At 48.0% G+C, this 22,523-nt stretch overlaps 1 protein-coding gene across 1 annotated transcript; it reads left to right on the forward strand.

The window, feature by feature from the left end:
- Nucleotides 1–3,058: 3,058 nt before the first annotated feature.
- On the forward strand, nucleotides 3,059–21,468 carry LOC132367806 (putative serine protease 47). Its single transcript, XM_059926399.1, has 6 exons — nucleotides 3,059–3,073; nucleotides 9,104–9,425; nucleotides 10,427–10,610; nucleotides 12,050–12,327; nucleotides 15,257–15,417; nucleotides 21,151–21,468. The coding sequence occupies exons 1-6, from the start codon at nucleotides 3,059–3,061 to the stop codon at nucleotides 21,466–21,468; spliced, it is 1,278 nt and encodes a 425-aa protein (XP_059782382.1).
- Nucleotides 21,469–22,523: the final 1,055 nt, after the last annotated feature.

A 22,523-nucleotide genomic window follows, 5' to 3' on the forward strand; every position in this document is an offset into this window, starting at 1 on the left:
CCTGTGATGGCCCCTACAGTGGACTACTGCTACCTAGGTCGGGAGCTGCACTGTTTCTAAAAGAGTCAAAATCAAATCTTTATGTTTTAGGGGGGAACTTCTAGCGATTACCATTCCTCTTTCTTTCCAAATGGCAGCATAAGCATGGAACACATGGAACCCATACTTAAAGTCAGTAAAAATATTTAATTTCTTATCCTTCCCTAATTGCAAACTCTCGTTAAGGCAATTAGTTCAGCCTTTTGGGCTGATGTCTGGGGTGGCAGGGCCTTGGCTTCTATGACTTTATCTAGGCTAACTATGGCATACACCACCTTTCAGTTTACCATTTCTACAAAACTGCTCCCATCAGTAAACCATTCGACCTCAGGGCTGTCTAGAGGCTCATCTAGAAGATCAGACCTACTGGAGTAAGTTTGTTCTATGCTCTCTATACACTGATGCAATAAGTCTCCACTCTTGACCACTGGAAGCAGAGTTTATGGGTTTGGGGTTTGACACACCTTTAAGGTAATGTTGGGGGTGTCCATTAGGAGGGCCTGTTATTTTGTTAACCTTCCTCCAGTCAATCAATGTCCTTTGACTTCCAGCACAGATTGTACCTGATGAGAGGTTAACACATCTAAATGTTGTCCCAGGGTGAGCTTGGAAGACCCATTAACTAACAGGGCTGTGGCTGCTACTGCCCGCAGGCAGCTTGGCCATCCCAGGGCCACTGAGTCCAGTTGTTTTGAAAAGTAAGCCCCCTGTTCTCTGATCTGGTCCCAGCTTTTGGGTCAGGACTCCTAGTGCTATCCCTGACTTCTCGTGAATGTATAGGGTAAAGGGTTGGTCCAAATTTGGAAGCTCCAGTGCTGGTGCTCTACTTAATTCAGTCCTTAGAGTCTCAAAGGCCCACTAGTGGTCCTTATTCCATTGAAGGGGTTCTCTTTCTTCTCCCTTTAGAGCCTCATAGAGGGGTTTTGCTATAAGGCCATAATTTGGAATCCAGACACAACAGAACACAGCCATCCTGAGAAAGCCTCGAAGTTGCCTCTTTGCGGTTGGAGATGGTAATGCACTAATTGCTGTTTTTTGATCTATGGCCAGGGCTTGTGCCCCTGGGGTCAAAACAAATCCTAAATATTGAACCCACTGTTGTGAGATCTGAGCCTTTGTTGGAGAGACTTTATATCACCTTGCTGCCAGAAAATTTAGGACCCTAATGGTATTTTGATCTGAATCTTGTTCGGTCTCACTACTTATCAATAAATCATCAACGTATTGCAGCAGAGTTCCCTTCTCAAGGCTCAGTTCCCTCAGTTCCCTTGCTAACGTGTTTCCAAAAGATGGGGGCTGTCCCAAATCGCTGAGGAAGCACTGTTCACGTATACTGGGTGGCCTCCAGGGTGTCAGGGTCCCTCCATTCAAAGGCAAAAAGGTATTGAGACTCAGGATGTAGAGGAATACAGAAAAGTGCATCTTTGCGGTCCAAAACAGGGAAATACTGGGTGCTCCCTGGCACTTGGGTGAGGAAGGTGTATGTGTTTGGCACCAATGGGTGAATAGGGATGAGTGCCTCATTCACTGCTTGTAAGTCTTGCACAAACCAAAACTCCCCATTAGGCTTCTGAATGGGGAGGATCGGGGTGTTGCAAGGGGATTGGCAGGGCCTAATGAGTCTGTGTTTTAGGAACTTGCTGAGCAGCAGTTGGATTCCCCTCAGGGCCTCAGGCTTTAAAAGATCTTTTCCAGGGGTATTTTTCCCCAGGCTTTAACTTTATGTTTATTGGGGGAACAGGTTTTGCCCTTCCTGGCACTGAGGTATCCCAAACTGCAGGATCTACTTGTTCCCTAATTTCTTGGGGAATGTCTTGGGGAATATTTTGATGACCAGCAGGTGGGTCATCTGGGGCTACTAACAGATGCATTCTCTGCTTGAATTCTCTACCTCCTAAGAATATACTAGCTCTTAACTTATTTAGCAAATCTCTTCTGAGGAGGAGGACAGGGCATTCTGGCATATACAAAAAGGAGTGAATAATAATAATGGGCCTGACTCTGTGGGCAAGGGGAGATGTAAATCACCTTACCTTTGGCTGTCTATCAACTGCTGTCACAGTACAGTCTCTGTTGGAGAGGGGGGCAGCTGGCCAAGTCAGAACAGAGCAGGTGGCTCCAGTGTCTACAAGAAATTCAGTTCTCCTACCTGCCACATCGAGGTTGACCCGAGGCTCTGCTGGAGTGATGAGGATGGATCGAGTGGGATCTGGAGCTGGGAAGGCACTCAGGCCCCATCAGTTGGTGTGCAGGAATCTCTCATTGGAGAGAATTGTAAGGACCTGGGGCCAGTCAAGGTTGCCCCTTGGGTGTCTCACAGGAAAGCGCTCAGGACATTCCCCCTTCCAGTGCCCCGCCTTCCAACAAAAGGCATACTTGTTCGAGCCCAGGCAGCTTCTTGGCAGTCTGTCCAGGCTTCTTGGCCCTCCAGCGTCCCTTCGAGATGGTGGGTGGATCAGAGCAGCCAAAAGTTGTGTTTTCTTTTTTAGCCTCTTATCCTTATTGGACTCCTCCATTAAGTCGCGGTTGTTATAGACCTTGAAAGCCTCCTCTACCAAGGTTGACAGTGGGGTTTGGGGCCCAGACTCAAGCTTTTGTAATTTTCTCCTGATAATCAGGAGTAGCCTGGGTGATAAAATTCATGGCCAGTAGTGTCCTCCCTTCTGCGGACTCAGGGTCTGTACTGGTGTACTTCTTGAATGCCTCTGTCACTCGGCTCAGGAAGACTGTTGGGTTTTCATCTTTTTCCTTTGCAACTTCTCGGACCTTATCATAATTTACAGGCTTCACCACACACCTTTTCAGTCCTTCTGATAGACAAGTCATGTAATGTCTCATCCTAGCCTGGCCTACCTGATCTTCATAGTCCCAGTGTGGGTCATGTTCTGGGACTGGATCCCCACCCACCTGAAAAATTTGGCGGTGTGGATTGGTGGCCAATAGGCCATCTGAGTGTTACCTGGCCTTTCTCAGTATACGCTCCCTTGCATCTGGGGTGCAACAGTAGGCCAGCATAACCATGATGTCCTGCCAGGTGAGAGAGAATGTCAACCCCAGCCTGATAAATTCGTCCCTAAACTTGTCAGGTTTCTCTGAGAACCTGTCAAAATTCTCCTTACAAATTCCTAAGTCTCTCATTGAGAAGGGGACATGCACTCCAGTAGTGCTTCAGTTTCCATCAGCTGATTCCTGAAGGGGTAAAGGCCTTGTGGGGCAGAGGTGGGGGCTAACTTTGAACCTGATCCTGGGCGACAGGAAGTTCCACTACGAGTTACCCTGGAGGGACTAGTCTCTCCCTCCTGGGGCGACGGAGGATATAAAGGGACATAAGGAGGCAGAGATTGGGATTGGTCAGAGGGACCCGGAGAAGTAGGTGGCTCCGGAGGAGTAGGTGGCTCCGGGGAAGCAGGTGAAGCTTGGTTTCCCCCCCTGAGAGTCGGAGAAAGCTAGAAGGGGATCATTTAAAATGTCGGGAGTGTTTCTGATTCCCCAGGCTTTTGATTACAGGAGACCCATAGAGTGGGGTTTTGGTAAAGGACCATGAAGGTTTATTTTGGGGGGTGGGGGCAGCCCCATGTGGTTTGTGGGATTTTAGTTCCCCGACCAGGGATCGAACACATGCCCTCAGCAGTGACAGCTCAGAATTCTAACCACTGGACCGCCAGGGAATTCCCAGGACCATGAAGGCTTGAACATAGGGAGCCTCAGTCCATTTTCCTGTCCTGCAACAGCAGAGATCCAATTGCAACACGGTATTATAGAGACCCATTTTCAGACCATTTTTCTCCATTCCCCGACTTATACAAGGGCCAGGCAATGTTACAATAGAGTTTAAACGTTTCCTTTTTCAGCCCGTCTATTTTGAAAGTTTCCAATTTTTAAGGATACTCTCCAGAGGTGTTTCTTCTGGCTTAGAAGAGGATCATCCCATGTTGAATAACATGCAACCGAGAAAAAGTGCTCCTAGAAATGAAGTCCAGTGTCCCAGAGACATTTACCAGGAGGCTTTTGTCCTATAACGTTTCCCTATGCTGGGGGTACTCCTCGAGTTTGAGCATCTATAAAACCTAGGATGTGGGCTGCTTGGAAGTGGCCACCCAATAGGTGATCTGTAACAAGGTATGGGCTGCCAAGGCCTTGAGTGAAAGGGGTCCTAGAGGTGCAAAAAAGGAACTCCTGGAGGAATTGGAGTTGGGTGCAATGGAAAATGCCATTGGGGTCAGGACCTAAGGGCCTACGTTGGGAGTATTCCCACAGGGGATTTTTTTTGGACATAGAATAAGGTGAGAGACTAGACAGCAGAAAAACCTAAAACCCTTTCCCCTCTCTGTTTGACAGCTATGATAAAACTGGGGAGAGCCTGATGATTCCATCTGACACAGGCAACAATGAGTTTAGACAATGTTTCCCATGTAATTTAACACACCAAATGAACCCAGTTAGTTTAGGATCTCTCTTTGGGAGGCTCCAGGGGCCCCATGAAGCATCCCAAAGTTAACTGGAAGTCAAAAGAATTTCAATTAGAATTTGATATTTGGGAAATCTGTCAAAAATTTCCAAAAGTTTTAAAACATCCAGTCAAATAGAATCATAGGCTGCTGTGAAACAATTATTCCTTGAGCTAAGGTGAAAAAAAAAAAAAAGGATTCCAAAAGTAAATGCAGATCACTTAAAGGCACAGAAACTCACACAATCTGTTATCAAAAGGAGCATTCGAGGAAATCTTTGTTCTCTTATGAGAGAAAGAAACCAAATCCAGTCTTATATCAGCCTACCCTTGATAAAATCCGGTTACCTAATTAAATTTAATCCAACCTTAGAAAATTCCAACCACATAAAAAATTCTCTTCTCAGTGTTCCTTTTCTGCAAATCTTCTGTAACTTTCTGTAGCCATATTTTGTCCCTTCTTTTTTCCATTCAGAAATAACCAGCTGTAGGACAAAATCACATTTTTCCATTTAACAAAATACATTTCCATTCCACATACCTTCTTTTCTGAAAGCACACATCCTACCTTCCTTATGTCACAATGAAATGTCTTTTACATTAGCATTCCCTGATTGGAATATCCCATAAACTCTTGGGAAGATCCCATGTATCTTCCCAAAGCACAATTTCTTTCCTTAATGTGATGTAAGATATGTGTCTAATAAACCCAAACATCCTTACTTTCGCTCTCACAAGAAAACAAAAGTAGGTAAATTTAGACCTGTTTAGCAATTGATGTTCCAATATTTCATCTTATTTGAAACGGCCTGGATACTCAATGGATTCCCATTATTTAACTTAATTTAGTTTCAAGTTACCAAAATTTGGAGGGACTGTTCTAGATGGACATTTTGAAAACATGATTATTCCCATTGAGTTTACTAAAAAGCTCTTATCCAGTTATATTTACTTAAAATTTTAATCATATCAGGTTATTTTCCTTGCTAACAGATTTTATCACAGAAACAATATGCACTTATTGACTTCCAGTAACCCTAGGTACGATAGAAGTATTATACTTAATGTTGATAATACAGACAGGTCTCTATTAATTAAACCCACAAGCTTAAGCCACACAAGTTAATTTTTACAAAATCAGAGATCTCTTAGCTTTCCTGCTTGAATTTAAAAAGGTCTCTTTTTTTCCCTCAGTCTGGGGACTACAGATGGATCAGGGAGTCCCTGAGAGTCCAGGCAGAATAGTTACATTGCAAAGGCAGAGGAGAGAGGTGCAAGCCCCTCTCTTCTTTTTTTGTTCTTTAAAATCCCACTAAGTAACCCAAGGCTGGAGTCGAGTCTCAGACAATGTGGGATCCGTTTGTATTTCAGGGTTTAAGAGCTTCACCATGCCCACAATGTTAGCAGAGACTTGTAGGAGCAGTTGGACAGACAAAACTCATAAAACAAAGATACCAATGACAAAAACTTAGACACAAACAAGAAGTTTTCAGGATAAAGGGGATGGGAGTGCAGGTATAAGGACCAAGGGAAAGCTAAAGGGAGGAGGGACAGAAAAGACTGTAAAAGAGAAAGAGAAAGAGAGAGATTGCCATTTCAACCTGACCCTGCAGTTGTCTCTTCAGGCACCAACCTGCAAGCTTTCAGAAAGGGCCATTGAAGGAGGGTGCACCCCGTCCACTGCCCACCGGGGTGATCGAGCCTGGAAACCAGACAGTTGTATTTCATCTGTAGGAACCTAACCCACAGGTGGGACTCTCACCCATGCATACACCAGTTTATAGAAATCTGCTGTAGCACTGCAGCAAAGGGTCCCAGGTCCCAGCCTGTCTCAAAAGTGGGGGGAAAGATAAGAGACATACAGAAAACAAATACCAAAGTGGAAAATGTAATTCCAACCATATCAATAATCACATTGAATGTGAATAGATGAAACAAAGTTAAAGACAAAGATTGATAGACCATATTTGAAAAGCAAGGTCCTTAAAATATAGTCTCTAAGAAGTGGAGGAAAGAAAGGTGGGAAGGAAAGAAGGGAAAAAGGAAAAAAAGAAGGTAGGAGGGAAAGAAGAAATTAAAGGCACCCAACTTTAAATGGCAGAATTAGAACTTTTATTACACAGGACATGATCCTATGTGTTAGAAAACACCAATGATCCCACCAAAACAAAATACAACAAAACAAAACAGACTAGAATGAATAAACAAGTTTAAGAAGGTCACAGGAAACATTTCTTATAAAAATAAATTTCATTTCTATATACTGAGTACAAAAAGATGAAAAGGAAATTAACAAAATGATTTCATTCACAGTAGCATGGAAAAGAATAAAATACTTAGAAATAAATTTAATAAAGAGCTGCAAGATCTGTACACTGAAAACTACAAAACATTGCTGAGAGAAATTAAAGATCTATATAAACAGAAACATTTCTTTTTCATAGATCAGGAGACTTCATATTATCAAGGAAGCAATTCTCGGACTTCCCTGGTGGTGCAGTGGTTAAGAATCCTCCTGCCAATGCAGGGGACACAGGTTTGAGCTCTGGTCCAGGAAGATCCCACATGTCGCGGAGCAACTAAGCCCATGAGGCACAACTACAAGCCAGCGCTCTAAAGACGGTGAGCCACAGCTACTGAGCCGTGTGCCACAACTACTAAAGCCCACGTGCCTAGAGCCCATGCTCCACAACAAGAGAAGCCACCACAATGAGAAGCCTGCACGTTGCAACCAAGAGTAGCCCCTACTCACCACAACTAGAGAAAGCCCACACGCAGCAACGAAGACACAAAGCAACCAAAATTAGATAAATAAATAAATAAATAAATAAATTTTTAAGTAAAAAAAAGAAAGCAATTCTCCTCAAATTGATCTATAAATTCAATGCAGTCCCTGTGAATATTCTAGCAGGCTCTTTTTGTGTAGAATTTGACAGCTGATCCTAAAATTCATATGGAAAGGCAAAAGATGCAGAATAGCCTAAACAGTTTGGCAAAAGAATAAAGCTGGAGAACTTTCACCACCTGACGTCAAATTTTACTATAATACGTATTAATCTAGACAGTGGGTTTCAGGCACAAGGAAAGGAATACAGTTCAATGGCACAGAATTAAGAGTCCAGAAATAAAACAATTTTTATTATGAATTGATTTTCAACAGAGGTCCCAAGACAATTCAATACAAGAAAGACTAACCTTTCTTTTTTTAACCAAGGAAAGGTGCAGGGATAAATGGATATCCACAGGAAAAACCCAAAGCAAAGAAACAGAAACTTACATCACACTAGACAAAAATGAACTAAAACTTGATCACAGATCCCCATGTAAGAAACAACCCCTAACATTTCTCAAAGAAAACATAGAAGAAACTCTTCATGATCTATTAGATATAACATCAAAAACATGATCCATACAAGAAAAGATTAGTAAATTAGACTTCATCAAAATTAAAAACTTTTGCTCTTTGAGCACCACTGTTGAAAGAATGAATAAACAAGCTACAGACTTGGAGAAAATCTTGCAAATCACATATCTGATAAAGAACGGGATCTTGCCGTTTGCAACAACATGGATGGACCATGAGGGTATTATGTTAAGTGAAGTACGTCAGACAAAGGCAAGTACTGTATGATTACACTTATATATGCAATCTAAAAAATAAAACAAATGAAGAAACCTAACAAAACAGAGACAGAGTTATAGATACAGAGAACAAACAGGTGCTTGCCAGACGGGAGAGTGTTGGGGGAAAGAAAGCAACAGGTGAGGGAGATGAAGAGGTACAAAATTTCAGTTGCAAAATAAATGAGTATGAAATGTACAGTGTGGGGAATATAGTCAATAATTATGTGATATATTTGTATGGTGACATATCATAACTATACTTATCATTTTGAAATGTACAGAAATAACCAATCACTATGTTGTGTAACAGGAACTAACATAGCATTTCATTGTACATCAATTATACTTCAAAAACAAACAAATTCATAGGAAAGGAGATCGGATTTGTGGTTACCAGAGGCCGGAGATTGGGGGAGGGAGAACTGGTTAGCTGCAGTCAAAGGTACAAACTCCCAGTTATGCGATAAATAAGTACTAGGGATGTAATGGACAACATGATAAATATAATTAACACTGCCGTATGTTATACATGACAGTTGATAGAGTAAATCCTAAGAGTTCTCATCACAAGGAAAAATTTTTTTTTCCATTTCTTTAATTTTGTATCTATGTGGGATGATGGATGTTCACTAAATTTATTCTGATGATCATTTCATGATGCATGGAAGTCAAATCATTATGCTATACACCTTAAGCTTAAAAAAATTTAAAAAAAGAAAGAATGGACCTCAGTTAATATAATGTCTCAATATTGGCTCACTAGTTGTGATAAATGTGCCATAGTAATATAAGATCTTAATATTAGGGGAAAGTGGGTGAGGGGGATCTTGGAACTCCTTGTACTGTCTTTGCAACTTTTTCATAAATCTAAAACAAAAAGTTTATTTAAATATAAATAAATAAATAAATTTTAAAAAATGTACAGAAAATCATTGAATTGTCCCTTGTATAATAATAAGTGAACTTCATGGTATATAAATTATATCTTAGTAGAGTTGTTTAAAAGGTTATGAAGAAGGTCAGGGTGGGCTGAGGGCTGGGCTGAGGCGGGGTCAGGGCAAGGTCAGGCAGGGCCAGGCTGGGGTCAGGCGGGAGTCAGCAACCCTGGCAATGGGCACGGAGGCGTGGATCGCCCAAGGCCGAGGCCAGCCTGTGGCCCTTCTCTGGCTGCTGCTGCTGCCCGTGGCCACCCGGGAGCTGCGAGGGTCCCCGGCCACGGCCACGGCCGCCCCCGGCTGGGCTCCAGGCGCGGGCGGAGCGGTGGAGGGCAGCGCTCCGACTCCGGAAGCGCAGCGGTTGGCCCCGGGAGCCACAGGTGCGTTGGGGCCTCTGTTGAGGGCGGAAACGGCCTAAACTGCAGGGCCTGAGGGGGCCGGCTGTGACCAGGGCCTGGGTGCCCTGAGTCACTGAATTTCATCTTTTCTCTGCCCTGGCCAGCAACCGGGCAGCCCAGAGACCCCCTCAACACAGGTGGGTCACCGACTCCCCACTGTGGAGCCTCTGGGTGGGAAGTGCCTCTGTGCGACTGTGGGACCTCTGTGGGACTGTGGAAGTGGGGACATAGCAGGGTCTGACCCTGAGGCTGGGTGGCTGGGTGGAGGAAAGCACCAGGACTGATGAACGAGTGGCCCTGAGTCCAGGGCCGCGGGTCTCATTCCCCTCCGTGAGGCCCTGGGAGCGCAGGCCCTAGACCAAGATGCCCGCTCTCACGGGGCCTGGGCACACCCCCTGCCCTCCCAGGTGTGAGTCCTAGAGCCAGGGCTGTCTTCATTAGCCCACTCCCTCTTCTTTTAGAAATGTAGAATCCTGAGTCAGAGAGGGGGAATGACTTTCCCCAGCTCACACAGCACCACAGACTGCAAATCTCCCTCCCTAAGACACCGGGGGGGCATGGAGGAGGCACAGGCCCTTAGAAGCCATGATCTTGAGCAAGTAATGTGGGCAACTTCTGAGACCTTTAGCTCTTTGATCTACAAGAGTAGGCATTGAGGTGTGCTAGTTGAGGGAAATAAGGTCTGTGACGTGCCCAGCCCTTGGCAGCCTCACTCGGGGATGTCCTTCTCCCTGGAGATGCTGCTGTGAGCTGCTGTGGCTACCTTAGGTCCCCCCTTGCCCCATCCCACCAGACCTCTGGGTCCTCATCCCCACAGGGCTTGCTCTGTCCAGTTCTCAGGGGCAGCCAGTGAAAGTAGAGTCCAGGTAGCACTGTCATTTTGGCTAGGCCACTGGACGCTTGGCCTTGGTTTTCCCATCTATGAAGTGGACGGGGCCTTCCTGGTAGTGGCATTTGGGGTACTACTAGTGTCTCTATCGTAGGTGGCAGGGGAGTCTGCACAGTGTGCGGGAAGCCCAAGGTGATGGGGAAGATCTACGGTGGCCAGGACGTGGCGGCTGGCCAGTGGCCATGGCAGGCCAGCTTGCAGTACCAGGGCTCGCACGTCTGTGGAGCTGTCCTCATTAACTCTCACTGGGTCGTTTCCACTGCCCACTGCTTTCTGAAGTAAGTCCTCCTTCCAGGGTGCCAGCACAGGCACTGGCAGGCGAGGGGGACATGGGGGAAGAGGAGAAGAGGGGTGATGGACATCCCACGTCAGCTCCTCTGGGCTTTTCTCTGGGGCAGTCTGTGGCCTTCAGATGCATGTCATTCCTGCCTTTGGCCTGTGTACCCTCCACCTGGACTGGCCTCCTTGCTCACCTGCTCAGACCCGCCTCATGCTCTGCCATCCGCCCCTGTGCCTGTCCTTCAACACAGATGTGCCTCAGGAGAGTGGCAGTGTCCGTCCTGGCTGCCGTGCGGTGTGGACCCATCTCAGATCACAGCTTCCTCTGAACGTCCCCACATTTCCAGGTGTCAGATTCTAGGCGGGGACCTGGGGCCGCGTGTCTGGCCAGCAGCTGGGCAATTCTTCTTATTCCTCCCGCACAACTGTGTGCCCAGGAGGAGTCATGGCCGCCGGTGTGCGTTGTGGGGAGCCACGGTGCCAGGCTGCACAGGAGGGAATTGGGGCTCCCTGGGAGAGTGACATTGCTGCTCAGGGGTCTAATTCCCCTGGCCGTCCTGGGCCTGGCTCAGTGCCTGGGTCTGAACAGATGCAGAGGGGTCCCCAGGGAGTTGGGGCATCACAGCCCAGGTCTGGGAGCTGGAACTTTCGGAGCTTAGAGTCCTATTGGCGCCTACTCCATACGACGATCCATGCAAGCCCCTTTGTGACATCAGGGGTGGCAAGTCCCCACCTCACCCTGTCTCCATCCTGTCACAAGAGAAGGCCCAACATGGGTGAGAAGGGCAGATGCATGGGCTGGGGGTTCCGGAGAAGGGCTATGCAGAGCGAGGGGCTTGCTGGAGGGGAAGGGTTTGGGCAAGGGGAGCATGAGGGGGTCTCCAGGTGGATGAGCCGTGCAAACAGTCAGGGAGGTGGGGAGTTTCAGCACCTGTGTTCAGGGAACAAGGCAAGGCTCTGTTTCCTGCACTCATTTGCTCATTTATTTAACAAATCTTTTGTGAGTCCTTATAACTAAATGGAGAAGCAGCCCTTGGGCAGGAAGGTGTTTAAAGAAAGGAAAGGTCAGGAAGAGTGTGGGGCCAGAAGGTGGACTGTAGGGAGTCTTGGGAAGGGTAAAGTTAGAGCTGGGATTGAGCCAGAACTCCTCCTGTGTACAATCAAAGACCTTCATTTGATACGCCACCAACGATCTTTCCAGCACAAGGATTCAATGCTCCTCTGATTCTAGTGTGTGATGGAGAAGCCGTGTGTCTGAGGTTGTAAGTAGAATAGCAATTAGCCCCAAGAAAGAAGGACTCCTGAACGCTAGAAATGGGGAGATAAAAGCTGTCTAGCATCATGTGGGGTAGAGGCCTGTGGGCAGTTAGATGAGGATGCACGGAAAGAGCTAGCCCACACGCAGAGACGACGGTGACAATGTGCCCTCTTCCTCCAGAAAATCTCACGCCCCGGAGAACTACCGGGTTCTGTTAGGAAGCACCCAGCTGCACCAGCACACCCAGCACACCCGAGAGATGTCACTGAGCCGGATTATCATGCACCCAGACTTTGAGAAGTTACATCCCTTCGGGAGTGACATAGCCATGTTGCAGCTGCTCTTTCTTGTGAATTTCACCTCCTACATCATCCCCACCTGCCTCCCAGTCCCTGGCATGCAGCTACCCAGTAACTCATCCTGCTGGATAACTGGCTGGGGGATGCTCAACGAGGAAAGTGAGAGGGTGTAGGAGAGTCGGGTTGGGGGCAGATGAGGGTGGGGAGGAGGAAGGGGAGAAGGACAAAGGAGGGAAGAAGGGAGGTGTGGCTCCTCCTGAGGGGTCCCCAAGCAAAGAGGCACTGGACCCTGGCCCACTAAGCGTCATTTCTAGAGGAGTGGACCATTCTAGTTCTAGTTCTGCAAGTGTGTGACTGTAAAGCTTCAGTGTTCCCTAAGTGCAAAGGTTTACACTGGAAGTCTGGGAATCTTTGACTTTTGGAATCAAGATTCTGGGTTCTTGTAGTCTTTCTGGTTCTGGATTCCAAGGTTTTAATCAACCATGGATCTGAGATGACTTGATTCAACTCAAAGGTCATGCTTGGGGCCTGGTCCATTGCAGGCCACTGACAAACAAACACTCTGATTTCCCATTGCCGTAAGAGGAGCTTAGGAAAAGTGGAAGGAAAACACACGTACGACTTCTGACCTCTGAGCCTGCCTGATGAAGTTAGAATGATTATGACTTGAGAGTGTTTCACTCTCTGAACCTCACTTTGCTCTTCTCCCAACGCAGCTCAGCTATCTACTTTGGAAGCTTGTTAGGTGCACTGCATAACGCAGGAAAAAAATTATGTTTTTTAAGATTGAAAGAGGAGAAATGTAGGCAAAGACTTATGAGCCAGAGTCTTTATTAAAGAAAGGAGTATTTATGGTTGGGGGAAATGCTTATGGTGCAAAATTAAGGGGAAAAAGAATATATATTTTAATTATTTGTAGGGTCATAATTTGGTACCGTGTTTCTCAACAGAGGTGCTACAGGCATTTTGAACAGACCCTGTCTTCATTGCGTGGGATGTGCCAGCATCCCTGGCCCTTGCCTACTAGTATGTCATGAACACTCCCTAATCATAGGACAAACAACCAGGTTCCCAGCATCCTCACACCACATACACAACACATACACACCACACATACACCACATTTCTCACACACACACACACAAACACACACACACAGACTGTTCCTCCTTGAGGACAGAAACCCTGTCTTTCTTGTTTTAATATCCCAGCCTGTGGCCCGGGCAGGGCCAGGCACCTTGTAGGTACCCCACTGCTGCCACCCTGGTCCTATAGACCATAATTGCTTGCCTGTACCTCCAGACTGGTCTCTGAGATCCCACCCTGTGTGCTATACTTTAGTCTCCACATAGCTGTCTGAGTGTTTTCTTTAAAGCAGGAGTCATGCCAGTTCCCTGCTCATTACCCTCAGTGCCTTCTCATTTATACCTAGAAAAAAGTCATAACTCCCTGCCTTGGCTCTCAGGCCCTGTGTAATGTTGGCCCCAATTCCTCTCTGCTCATCTCCTACTACATCCCTCACCCACACCATCCCAGCCAGCAGGCCTCCTTCCTGCTTGAAAACGCCAAGGCCATCGCCACCTCAGGGCCTTCACCTTGGCTGCCTCCCTGGCCTCACTCGCTCTCCCTGCTAACCTTGGCATGACTCACTTCTTTACATGTACAACTCAGCTGCTCCTCTGAGGAGTTTTACTTGATCATATGAGCTAAAACAGGCAACCTCTAATAGCATATGTCCCTGTTTTATTTCCTTTACACCACTTATTAGATCTAAAACAATTCTACTTATTTACTTCATTTACCCTGTTGATACAAAAAGCTCAGCTTCCCTGTACACCAGTGCTAAATAGAATCTTGGAGACAGAGTTTTGGGTGAAGTAGAAAAGGATAGCTTTATTACTTTGCCAGGCAAACGGGGACACAGTGGGCTCCTGCCTCGAAAAACTGTGTCTCTACTTGGAGAGGATAGTGAGAAGTTTCATAGTAATGGTTCAAAGAGGGCATGATCAGCTCTTGGACGTTCTGCTGATGAGGTGGGGGTGAGGTAAGTAAGAGTCAGCATCATCAACCTTCAGGTTCCAACTGGTCTGGGGTCTACATGCTTGTGGGCAGCACACCATTGTTAATCATTAACTTCTCCCACCTGGAGGGGGTTTCAGTATCTGCAAAACAGCTCAAAGATATTGTTTTGTATATCCATTGTTGGGGAGCCAGGACCTTGCCCCAAGGCTGCACTGTGTTTCTCTTGACTGTTTCTCACTGGTCTCGCATCCCCTCCCTTCCCTGATTAACAACTGCTTGAATCTGCCCGTTGGAACTCAGAGAAGGTCATGGAGGCTGAATGAAGTCTATTTCCTGTAATCAAAGAAATGGGGGACACAGAAAGCCTTTGTGCCCAGGAGCCCCTCAGGGCCCTGCTCGGTATCCCTGTCTCCCCCAACTAAGAATGTTCCTGTGTATCATTAGTGTCTAAAAGATACTGAACACAAGGACAGAGGAATAAATGAGTGATTGGATGAGAGGGTGGATGGGTGAAGGGTAGGTGGGAGGATGAGTGGGTGGAAGGAAAGATGGATGGGTGGGTGAAAGGATGGTAGGCAGAGATAGTTGGAGTGAGCGGAGATGGATCAAAAGATGGGTAAATGGGCAAATGGATGGAAGCGTGAGTGGATGAATGGGACATGAGGAAAGAGGAAAGATAGGTAGATGGATAGAGGAATTGGTGGATGGATGGAAAGGTTAATGATAGACAAATGGAGAGCGGATGGGATGGTCTGTGAAAGGGTAGGTATGTTGGTGAATGGTTGCTAAGCACCACTGAGTGGCATGTGTTGGTGGGATTTGCCTTTTTCCTTTGTAGAATAGGAGAGGTGTGGTCTATTGCTATGAGGGAGGTGGAGGGAATAGGATGAGTTTGGAAAAGTTTGAGAAAAGGGGGAGGGCTTACTAGGCATAGGTAGAAGACTGAAACAGTGCTGAAGGCTCAACTGTGCTGAGAAAAGTCCATGTTGAAGTGGTGAACAGTAAGGCAGAGTAGCCTGTAGCTAAGCCACAGCACCCTTCACTGATTTCCTCCTTATCCTCGCAGCGCCTCTGCTCGAACCCTTCCATCTCCAGGAGGGTAAGGTGGGCTTCACTGAGAACAAGTTTTGTAATATATTTTACAGACTTAGAAAAGGCAAGAACTTCTCCGTGCATGAGGACATGCTGTGTGCTGGGGACTTCTCGACAGGAAAGGCCATCTGCCAAGTGAGTAAGGTCATTTCTGTTCTTCCCTTGCCTGTTCTCAGGGCCTCAGTTTCCCTAGGGGAGGGGCTGTGTTGCCTCTACTGTCTTTGTGGAGACCCCTGGGACTTCCCATTTCCTCCCTCCACATGTCTTCCTGGGCTCAATTCCTTGGCAGTGTCCCCCAGGATAGCCCCTTCCTAAGCCCCTTGCACATAAGGGCATCTACTGGCAGCACCCTCAAACAGCATCTTTTTATGAGGCATACCTTAAAGTTTTTATTTAAGTATAACATACATACAAAAGAATCTATTCATGCTGTTTTCATAAGTTGGATGAACTTTCACATAGTTACGCAACAGATGACCAATACCCCAGAGGTCCCACTCACACCTCCTTCCTATCACCAACACCCAACAGAAACCGCCGTCTTCACTTTTGACAACTTAGATTAGATTCTGAATATTCCATAAATAGAATTTATTTCCAGTTGTCAATCTTTCGTGTCTTTATATTTGTGAGATTCATCCAAACTGTTAAATGTAGTTATAGTTTGTTGAGTCTTATTGCTCTACAGGACTCTATTGTGTGAATTGAATTCTATGATCAGTTCTACTCTTGATGGGTATTTTAGAGGTTTCCAAGTTTTTCATTTCATTTCACTTCCAAATATTTTATCTTCTATTTCACAGAAACCCTTGAGTAGAATTGTTGAATTAAAAGGTATGTGTATATTCAGCTTTGGCAGATATCTCCTAACAACATCTCCAAAGTGGTTGCACTTCATTCCAGCAGTGGATGCGAGTTTAATATTTATTTATTTTATTTATTTATTTTCCTTATTTTTTTTTTGCTGTGTCGTGTCTTAGTTGCACCACAAGGGATCTTTGCTGAGGCATGCGAGATCTTTCGTTATGGTGCGCGGTCTCCTCCGGTTTCTCTCTGGTTGTGGTTCTCAGGCTTCTCTCTAGTTGTCGTGTGTGGGTTTTCTCTCTCTAGCTGTTGTGCGTGGGGCTCCGGAGTGCATGGGCTCTGTAGTTGTGGCATGCAGGTTCTCTTGAGGCGCACGAGCTCATTAGTTGCGGCACGCTGGCTTAGTTGCCCCACGGCATTTGGAATCTTAGTTCCTCAACCAGGGATTGAACCTGCGTCCCCTGCATTGGAAGACAGATTTTTTACCACTGGATCACCAGGGAAGTCCTGGATGAGAGTTTATATCCTCGCCAACACTTTGCACTTTCCATCTTTTCTCATTTTGATAGCTTATGGTGGTTTGCATGTCCCTGATGACAAGGTAAATGTACTTTCATATGTTTATTGTCATTGGATATCTTCTCTAAAGTTTCCCTTCAAGATTTTCCCCCCTCTCACTTTTCTGTTGGGTTGTCTTCTTTTCCTTTAGGGGCTCTTTGTGTATTTTTACATATTACAGGTATGAGTCCACTGTTGGATATTTGAATTGTAAACATTTCTTTCCTCTCTCTGTAATGCCCAATTTTAGAGGTGGGCAAACAGGTCCGGAGAGGGAAAGTAGCTACCCTAAAATAAGGCAGCACAACCTGGTCCCCCGTATTCTGACTCCAAGCCTAACCTGACCTCCACCATATCCGCCTCAGGGCCCAGCCTCCCAAGCTGGCATCATGTGCGGAGCTCTTGCATAGATGGCATTGTGGAGTGGAGGGGAGAGCATTAGGGTTCTGGAGTTAGAGACACTGCTCTGCCCTGAAGGTCTTTTCACTTTCTGAGCCCATGTCCTCATTTATACTGTAGGATTCTGAGGCCTCCTTCACGGGATTGTCGAAAGGATGGTGTAGTGGGTTGGATAGTGTCCCCTACATTTGTAACCATCTGGAGTCTCAGAAAGTGACCTGATTTGGAAATAGGTCTTTGCAGATGTGATTAGCTAAGAATCTCGAGATGAAACCATTTTGAGTTTAGAGTGGGCTGAGGGATAGACAGAGAGGTACTTAATTTCAGACTTCTGGTTTCCAGAACTGTGAGAAGAGAAATTTCTGTTGTTTTTATAGTGACCCAGTTTGTGGTAATATGCTTTGGCACCCCAGGAAATGCACACAGGAGGGATGGGATGCGCCTGGTCCTTGAGAAGGCCTCACGGACAGCTGTTTGCACGGCAGCCCAGTGGAGCTGCTGAACCAGAGGGAAGAAGCTCGGCCACCTGCCCTCCTGGTAGGAGGTAGACCCAGCTTTCTTGGTTCCCAGTGCACAACCCATGGCTGTCTGGCTTGGGCCGTTGTTCTCACAGAGTCAGCTGCACCTGCAGGTGAAATAAAAGGGCTGAGTCCCCCGAGTCCCCATCTGGCTGTCACCGTAGACCTCCCTTCCAGACTGCAGAGGTCATGGCCATGGAGTTCAGGGCCGGAGCCCTTTGCCTGCTTGCCTGCTGGACATCCATTCTGCCTCTTGACCCCACCCCCTCTCGTTTCTCCCCAGGCTGAGGACACCATTGAGCTGGACACCCAGGAGCCCCAGCACATGGCCCCTCCTGCCCCCCTTAGCCTTTCAGTCACCACAGCCTGTCTGAGAGGTTCCATCTAGATTCATCTTCTGTCACATGCCTGCTCTGGCCCCCAACCTCCAACCGGGGCTCTCTTCTCTCACTGAAGTGCCCTCCCCCAGCACAGGACACCCAGAAACAAGTCTGAGGAGAGACAGACCCCAGGAGCACTCAGTGCTCAGACTGTGGGGCAGGACAGACCTGGGTCCAGTCTTCAGTCTGTAATGTAGTGATTACGACCTTCGATAACCCATGAAATGGGGTTGCTAACGGCCTCCACTTAATAAGGTCCTTATAGAAGATTCAGTACTGTGCCTGGCATTCAGTAGGTGCTTAACACCTGCTGGCTTTCAATCTCCTGGCCTGGTCTGCCTCCCTCTATCTGGATTGTACCTGTTCTTCTGGGCCTGTCTTAGACCTGTCCTCTCACCCAAGGTAGAATTCATTGCTCTGGCCCTGCCCAACACACACACACACACACACACACACACACACACACACATACACACACACACTGTTTGCTGCGTGTCTTCAGTAGTGCAAAGTGCAGCTCACTTTGCGTGGGATACATTAGTGTTGGGCCTTCCTCTGCCTTCTGAGAACTCCCCAGGGGCTAGGAGGCTATTGGAGCCCTTCCCATCTCCCTCGGACTGGCCCAGAATCCATCATAATATAGACAACCACATGGCTCATCTGCACGAATCCCTGAGGCCTGGAGTGGACAGGGACCAGGCCTTCCCCTGGCCTTGAACAGCTTGGGGTGGGTACACTGTGGGGAGGGCCAAGGGCACCCCAGCTAGGGAGCACAGAGGGGAAGAGCCGAGGTGATGATGGCACATTCCCAATCTCCAAGAAGACCCCGTGTATGACTTTCTTGGGTCTGCGGTGACAAATCACCTCAAAGTGGGTGGCTAAAACAACAGAACTTTATTCTCTTACATTTCTGGAGGTCAAAAGTCTAAAGTCAAGGTGTTGGCCAGGCTGGTTCCTTCTGGAGACTCTAGGGGAGAATGTTTTCTTGCTTTTGCTAGCTTTTTCGAGGCCACCAGCATTCCTTGGCTCATGGCCCCTTCCTCTGACCCCAAAGCACATTGCTCCTACCTCTGCTTCTGTCATCACATCTCCTCCTCTGACTCTGACCTCCTGCCTCCCTCTTTCCTCATGAGAATCTTTCTGATTACATTGGGTCCACCCAGATAATCCAGGATAGTCTTCCTATTTCAAGATGCTCAACTCCATCACAGCTGCAGAGTCCCTTTTGCCACGTAAGGTAACATAGCCAAAGGGTCCAGTGATGAGGATGGGCATCTTTGAGGGTTACTTTTGGCCAGCTACACCATGTACCCTTCTCTCTCCTTCAAGCCGCCACTTCCCCCACCCCCTCCTCAGCTGGAGATCTTCTCATTTCACTGAGAACGCCAAAGCAATCAATCAGCCTAGAGCCCATTCATCTTGCCAGCCCCACCCTAGCATCTTCCATCTCTCCTGAGCCTCATGGCCCATCCCAGCCAGTCTGTCCTGGAGCTCTGGGTGCCCAAAGGCTCTCCTGCTCCACGTCTTCTGTCTCCCTCTTTCCTGGCTCCTGTGTAAACGTGCAACAGCACTCTCCCGCCTGCAATTGCCCAGTTTCTCTGCCTTCCTTCCCCAAAAGACTCACAGCAGCACTGAATCTAACCCACTCCACACAGGAGTGTCGCCAATGTGCCACCAGAGCCACATGACCAACATCCCCAAGAGCCTGTTCTTGCCAGAGCCACCTGTGGACCTGAGTCCTCCTCTCACTCAGCACTTCAGCAAGTGTCACTCCCATTTCCTGGGCACCAGGACTAGCCAGCTACTCTGCTGTGCACCTGGTCCCCTCCCCTCCCACCTCTAAATGCTGGAGACCCCAGGGCTCCGTGCTCAGCCTGCTGCTTCCCCTCTGCAGTTCCTCCCTGGTTGGTGAGAAAGGCTCAGATTTGAAAGGTCCTGTTGCCTCCTTCAACATATTGCCCCAAATCTGACTGTTTCTTACTGCCCTGGCCCCTCCCCATCAGTAATTTCTCACCTTCCCTCCTGTAGCTACCTCGCAACTGGTTCATTCTCCATACAGCACCAGAGTGATCCAGGTGCTAGACATAACCTAGACAGTTCTCCATGGGGGTCAATTCTAACGCCCCACCATAAGGCCCTGTGACCCCATGTCCCATCTATCCCCCTTGCTCCGCACACATCACTGCTCTTCCTCCCCCCCACCTGGCTCAACCCTCCTCTCCTCGTCTGCACTTACTGCTCCCCCTTCTCCTGCATCAGAAAGTTAGGTTGTTTCTTGCCTGGAGTCTCAGCACAGGAAAGCTTTGTGCCTCCACCCTATGAAGTGCCCTTCCCTTCCTGTCCTGTCCCTTCCATGGCTTGTTTCCACATGTCACATCTGACAATGGCAGGCTAATTGGCTTATTTACAAAAGCACCGCAAAAGAGGGGGCTTGTCATTTCGCCGCTGTGCCCAAAGGCGGAGGCTGCCCTGGATGCTGGATGTGCGTGTTGGACCGGTGAGTGGAGGAGCAGCAGGCGTGGCTACGGCCCCCGCTCCCCCCCCCCACCCCCACCCCCAAGGATGGGACCTTCGCTTTGGCTGATGAGTGAGGGGATTTCCAAGCAGATTGTCCTGCCCTGACAGCATTTTAGGACTCCAGCAGCTTTCTGGGGACCCCCATCTTCTCCCCGAGCAAAACAGGCTGCCTCCACCACGCCTGGGTATGGGCATTTTCTGAAAATGTTCAACCAAGAAGTTGAGAGAAAAATTAAAGGCCTAACTAAATGAATGAAAAAGGAGGAGGACCCACGTGGGCACATGCTGCTGCAGTTCAGGGTACTGCAAGAGCTGGGCACTGACGCAGCTGTAGCTGGCCAGGCTTTCCTCACAGAGCAGCTCTCTTGGGCCCTATGGTGCAGCTGCCCCTTCTCGGCCTTGGATAGTGCCCGTCCCGGACCACCAGGACCTCGCTGGGCACAGAGGCCCACATGTTGACAGGTTTAGATCAGTGATGGTCCCGAGGGTCAATCAGGAACGTCCTGTAGCGCGATTCCTCTGCCTGCCCGCATGGCCTAACAGGGCTGCTCGGCAGTGGGACGCTGGTGTTGGGACTTTCACAGAGGTGCACCTGAGTGAGCCTGGATGGCAGAGACTCATAAGCCCACCTTGCTACCTGGTCTTCTCAGACCTGGCTCAGTCACCCACATGAACTCCCATCTCTTTCCTAGGGCGATTCCGGGGGGCCCCTCGTCTGTGACTTCGCCAGTGCCTGGGTTCTGATGGGGCTGTCCAGCTGGGGCTTTGACTGCCGTCATCCCATTTACCCCAGCATCTTCACCAACGTCACCTACTTCACCGACTGGATCGTCGAGATCCAGAGACTCACACCTCTCCCTGAGCCCACGTCCGCTCGTCCTCAGGCCCTGTTTCCATACCAGACTCTGCAGGCTGCGGGCTCGCCTGGGCCTGGCACAGCCTTTGTGCCTCCACAGAGCTGGCCCCTGCTGTTGTTCATGCTTGGGGCCGTATGGAAAGCCCTGCAGTGATCCCCCAAGCCCCTCTGCTCTTGCTCTCTGCCTCAGGGCCCAGTCTCCTCGCTGAAACCTTCTGCCTCTCCCCTCCCACAGCCCCATCACCTTTCAGTGGTCCCTTCTTCGCTTTCCTGTCCAACTGCTGCCACCCCACAAACCAAGCATGAAAAAAACAAATACAAACTAATGAAAGAGTCATCTTGCTCCTGTCTTGGGGCCCTATTGCCCGCCGTGATCCTCAGCACTCACCCTTTCCCTTGAGGTCTGTTGTCTGACTCCGTGGACAAGGAAACAGGACCGGGCAGGGAGACTATCCCAGGAGGAAAGCAGGAGTGAGGACACTGAAGGAGTCCAGCTGGGGAGAGAGAAAGGTGTCTTCACTTGCAGACACCACTCCTGCCATGGGGGTGCACAGGCCTTCAGAGGAAAGATATGTCAGCTCCAGCTGCCATAACAAATACCACAGGCAATGTGGCTTAAACAACAGGAATTTATCACCTCACAGTTCTGGAGCCCAGAAGTCTAAAGTCTCTCTCCTTGGCTGATAGATGGCCATCTTCTCCCTGTGTCCTCACATTGTCTTCCCTCTGTGTGTTTCTGTGTCCAAACTCTCCCTTCCTATAACGGCACCAATCATATTGGATTAGGGGCTACCCTAACGACCTCATGTTAACTCAATTATCTCTTTAAAAGCTCTACTCCAAATAAAGTCACATTCTGGGGACTTCTCTGGAGATCCGGGGTTTAAGACTCCACGTTTCTATTGCGTTGGGCACGGGTTCCATCCCTGGTAGGGGAACTAAGATCCCACATGCCGCATGGTGCAACCAAAAAAAAAAAAGTCACATTCTGAGGTACTGGGGTTAGGACTTCAACATATGTATTTTGGGGGGGGGTGCATAATTCAGCCTTTAATAGGAAGTAAGACATTTTGCCAGGTGTCTGTAGTACAAGGGAGTAAGGATCTTTCCCAAAGTAAAGAACCGTCACTCGTGGGATATGGAGGAACAAGGACCAGCTCCCCACGGAGGTAGAGGGAAGTTCCCAGAGTGCGGGACAATTGACTTGGA

Source organism: Balaenoptera ricei, chromosome 6, assembly GCF_028023285.1.
Source record: "Balaenoptera ricei isolate mBalRic1 chromosome 6, mBalRic1.hap2, whole genome shotgun sequence".
Lineage (NCBI taxonomy): Eukaryota > Metazoa > Chordata > Mammalia > Artiodactyla > Balaenopteridae > Balaenoptera > Balaenoptera ricei.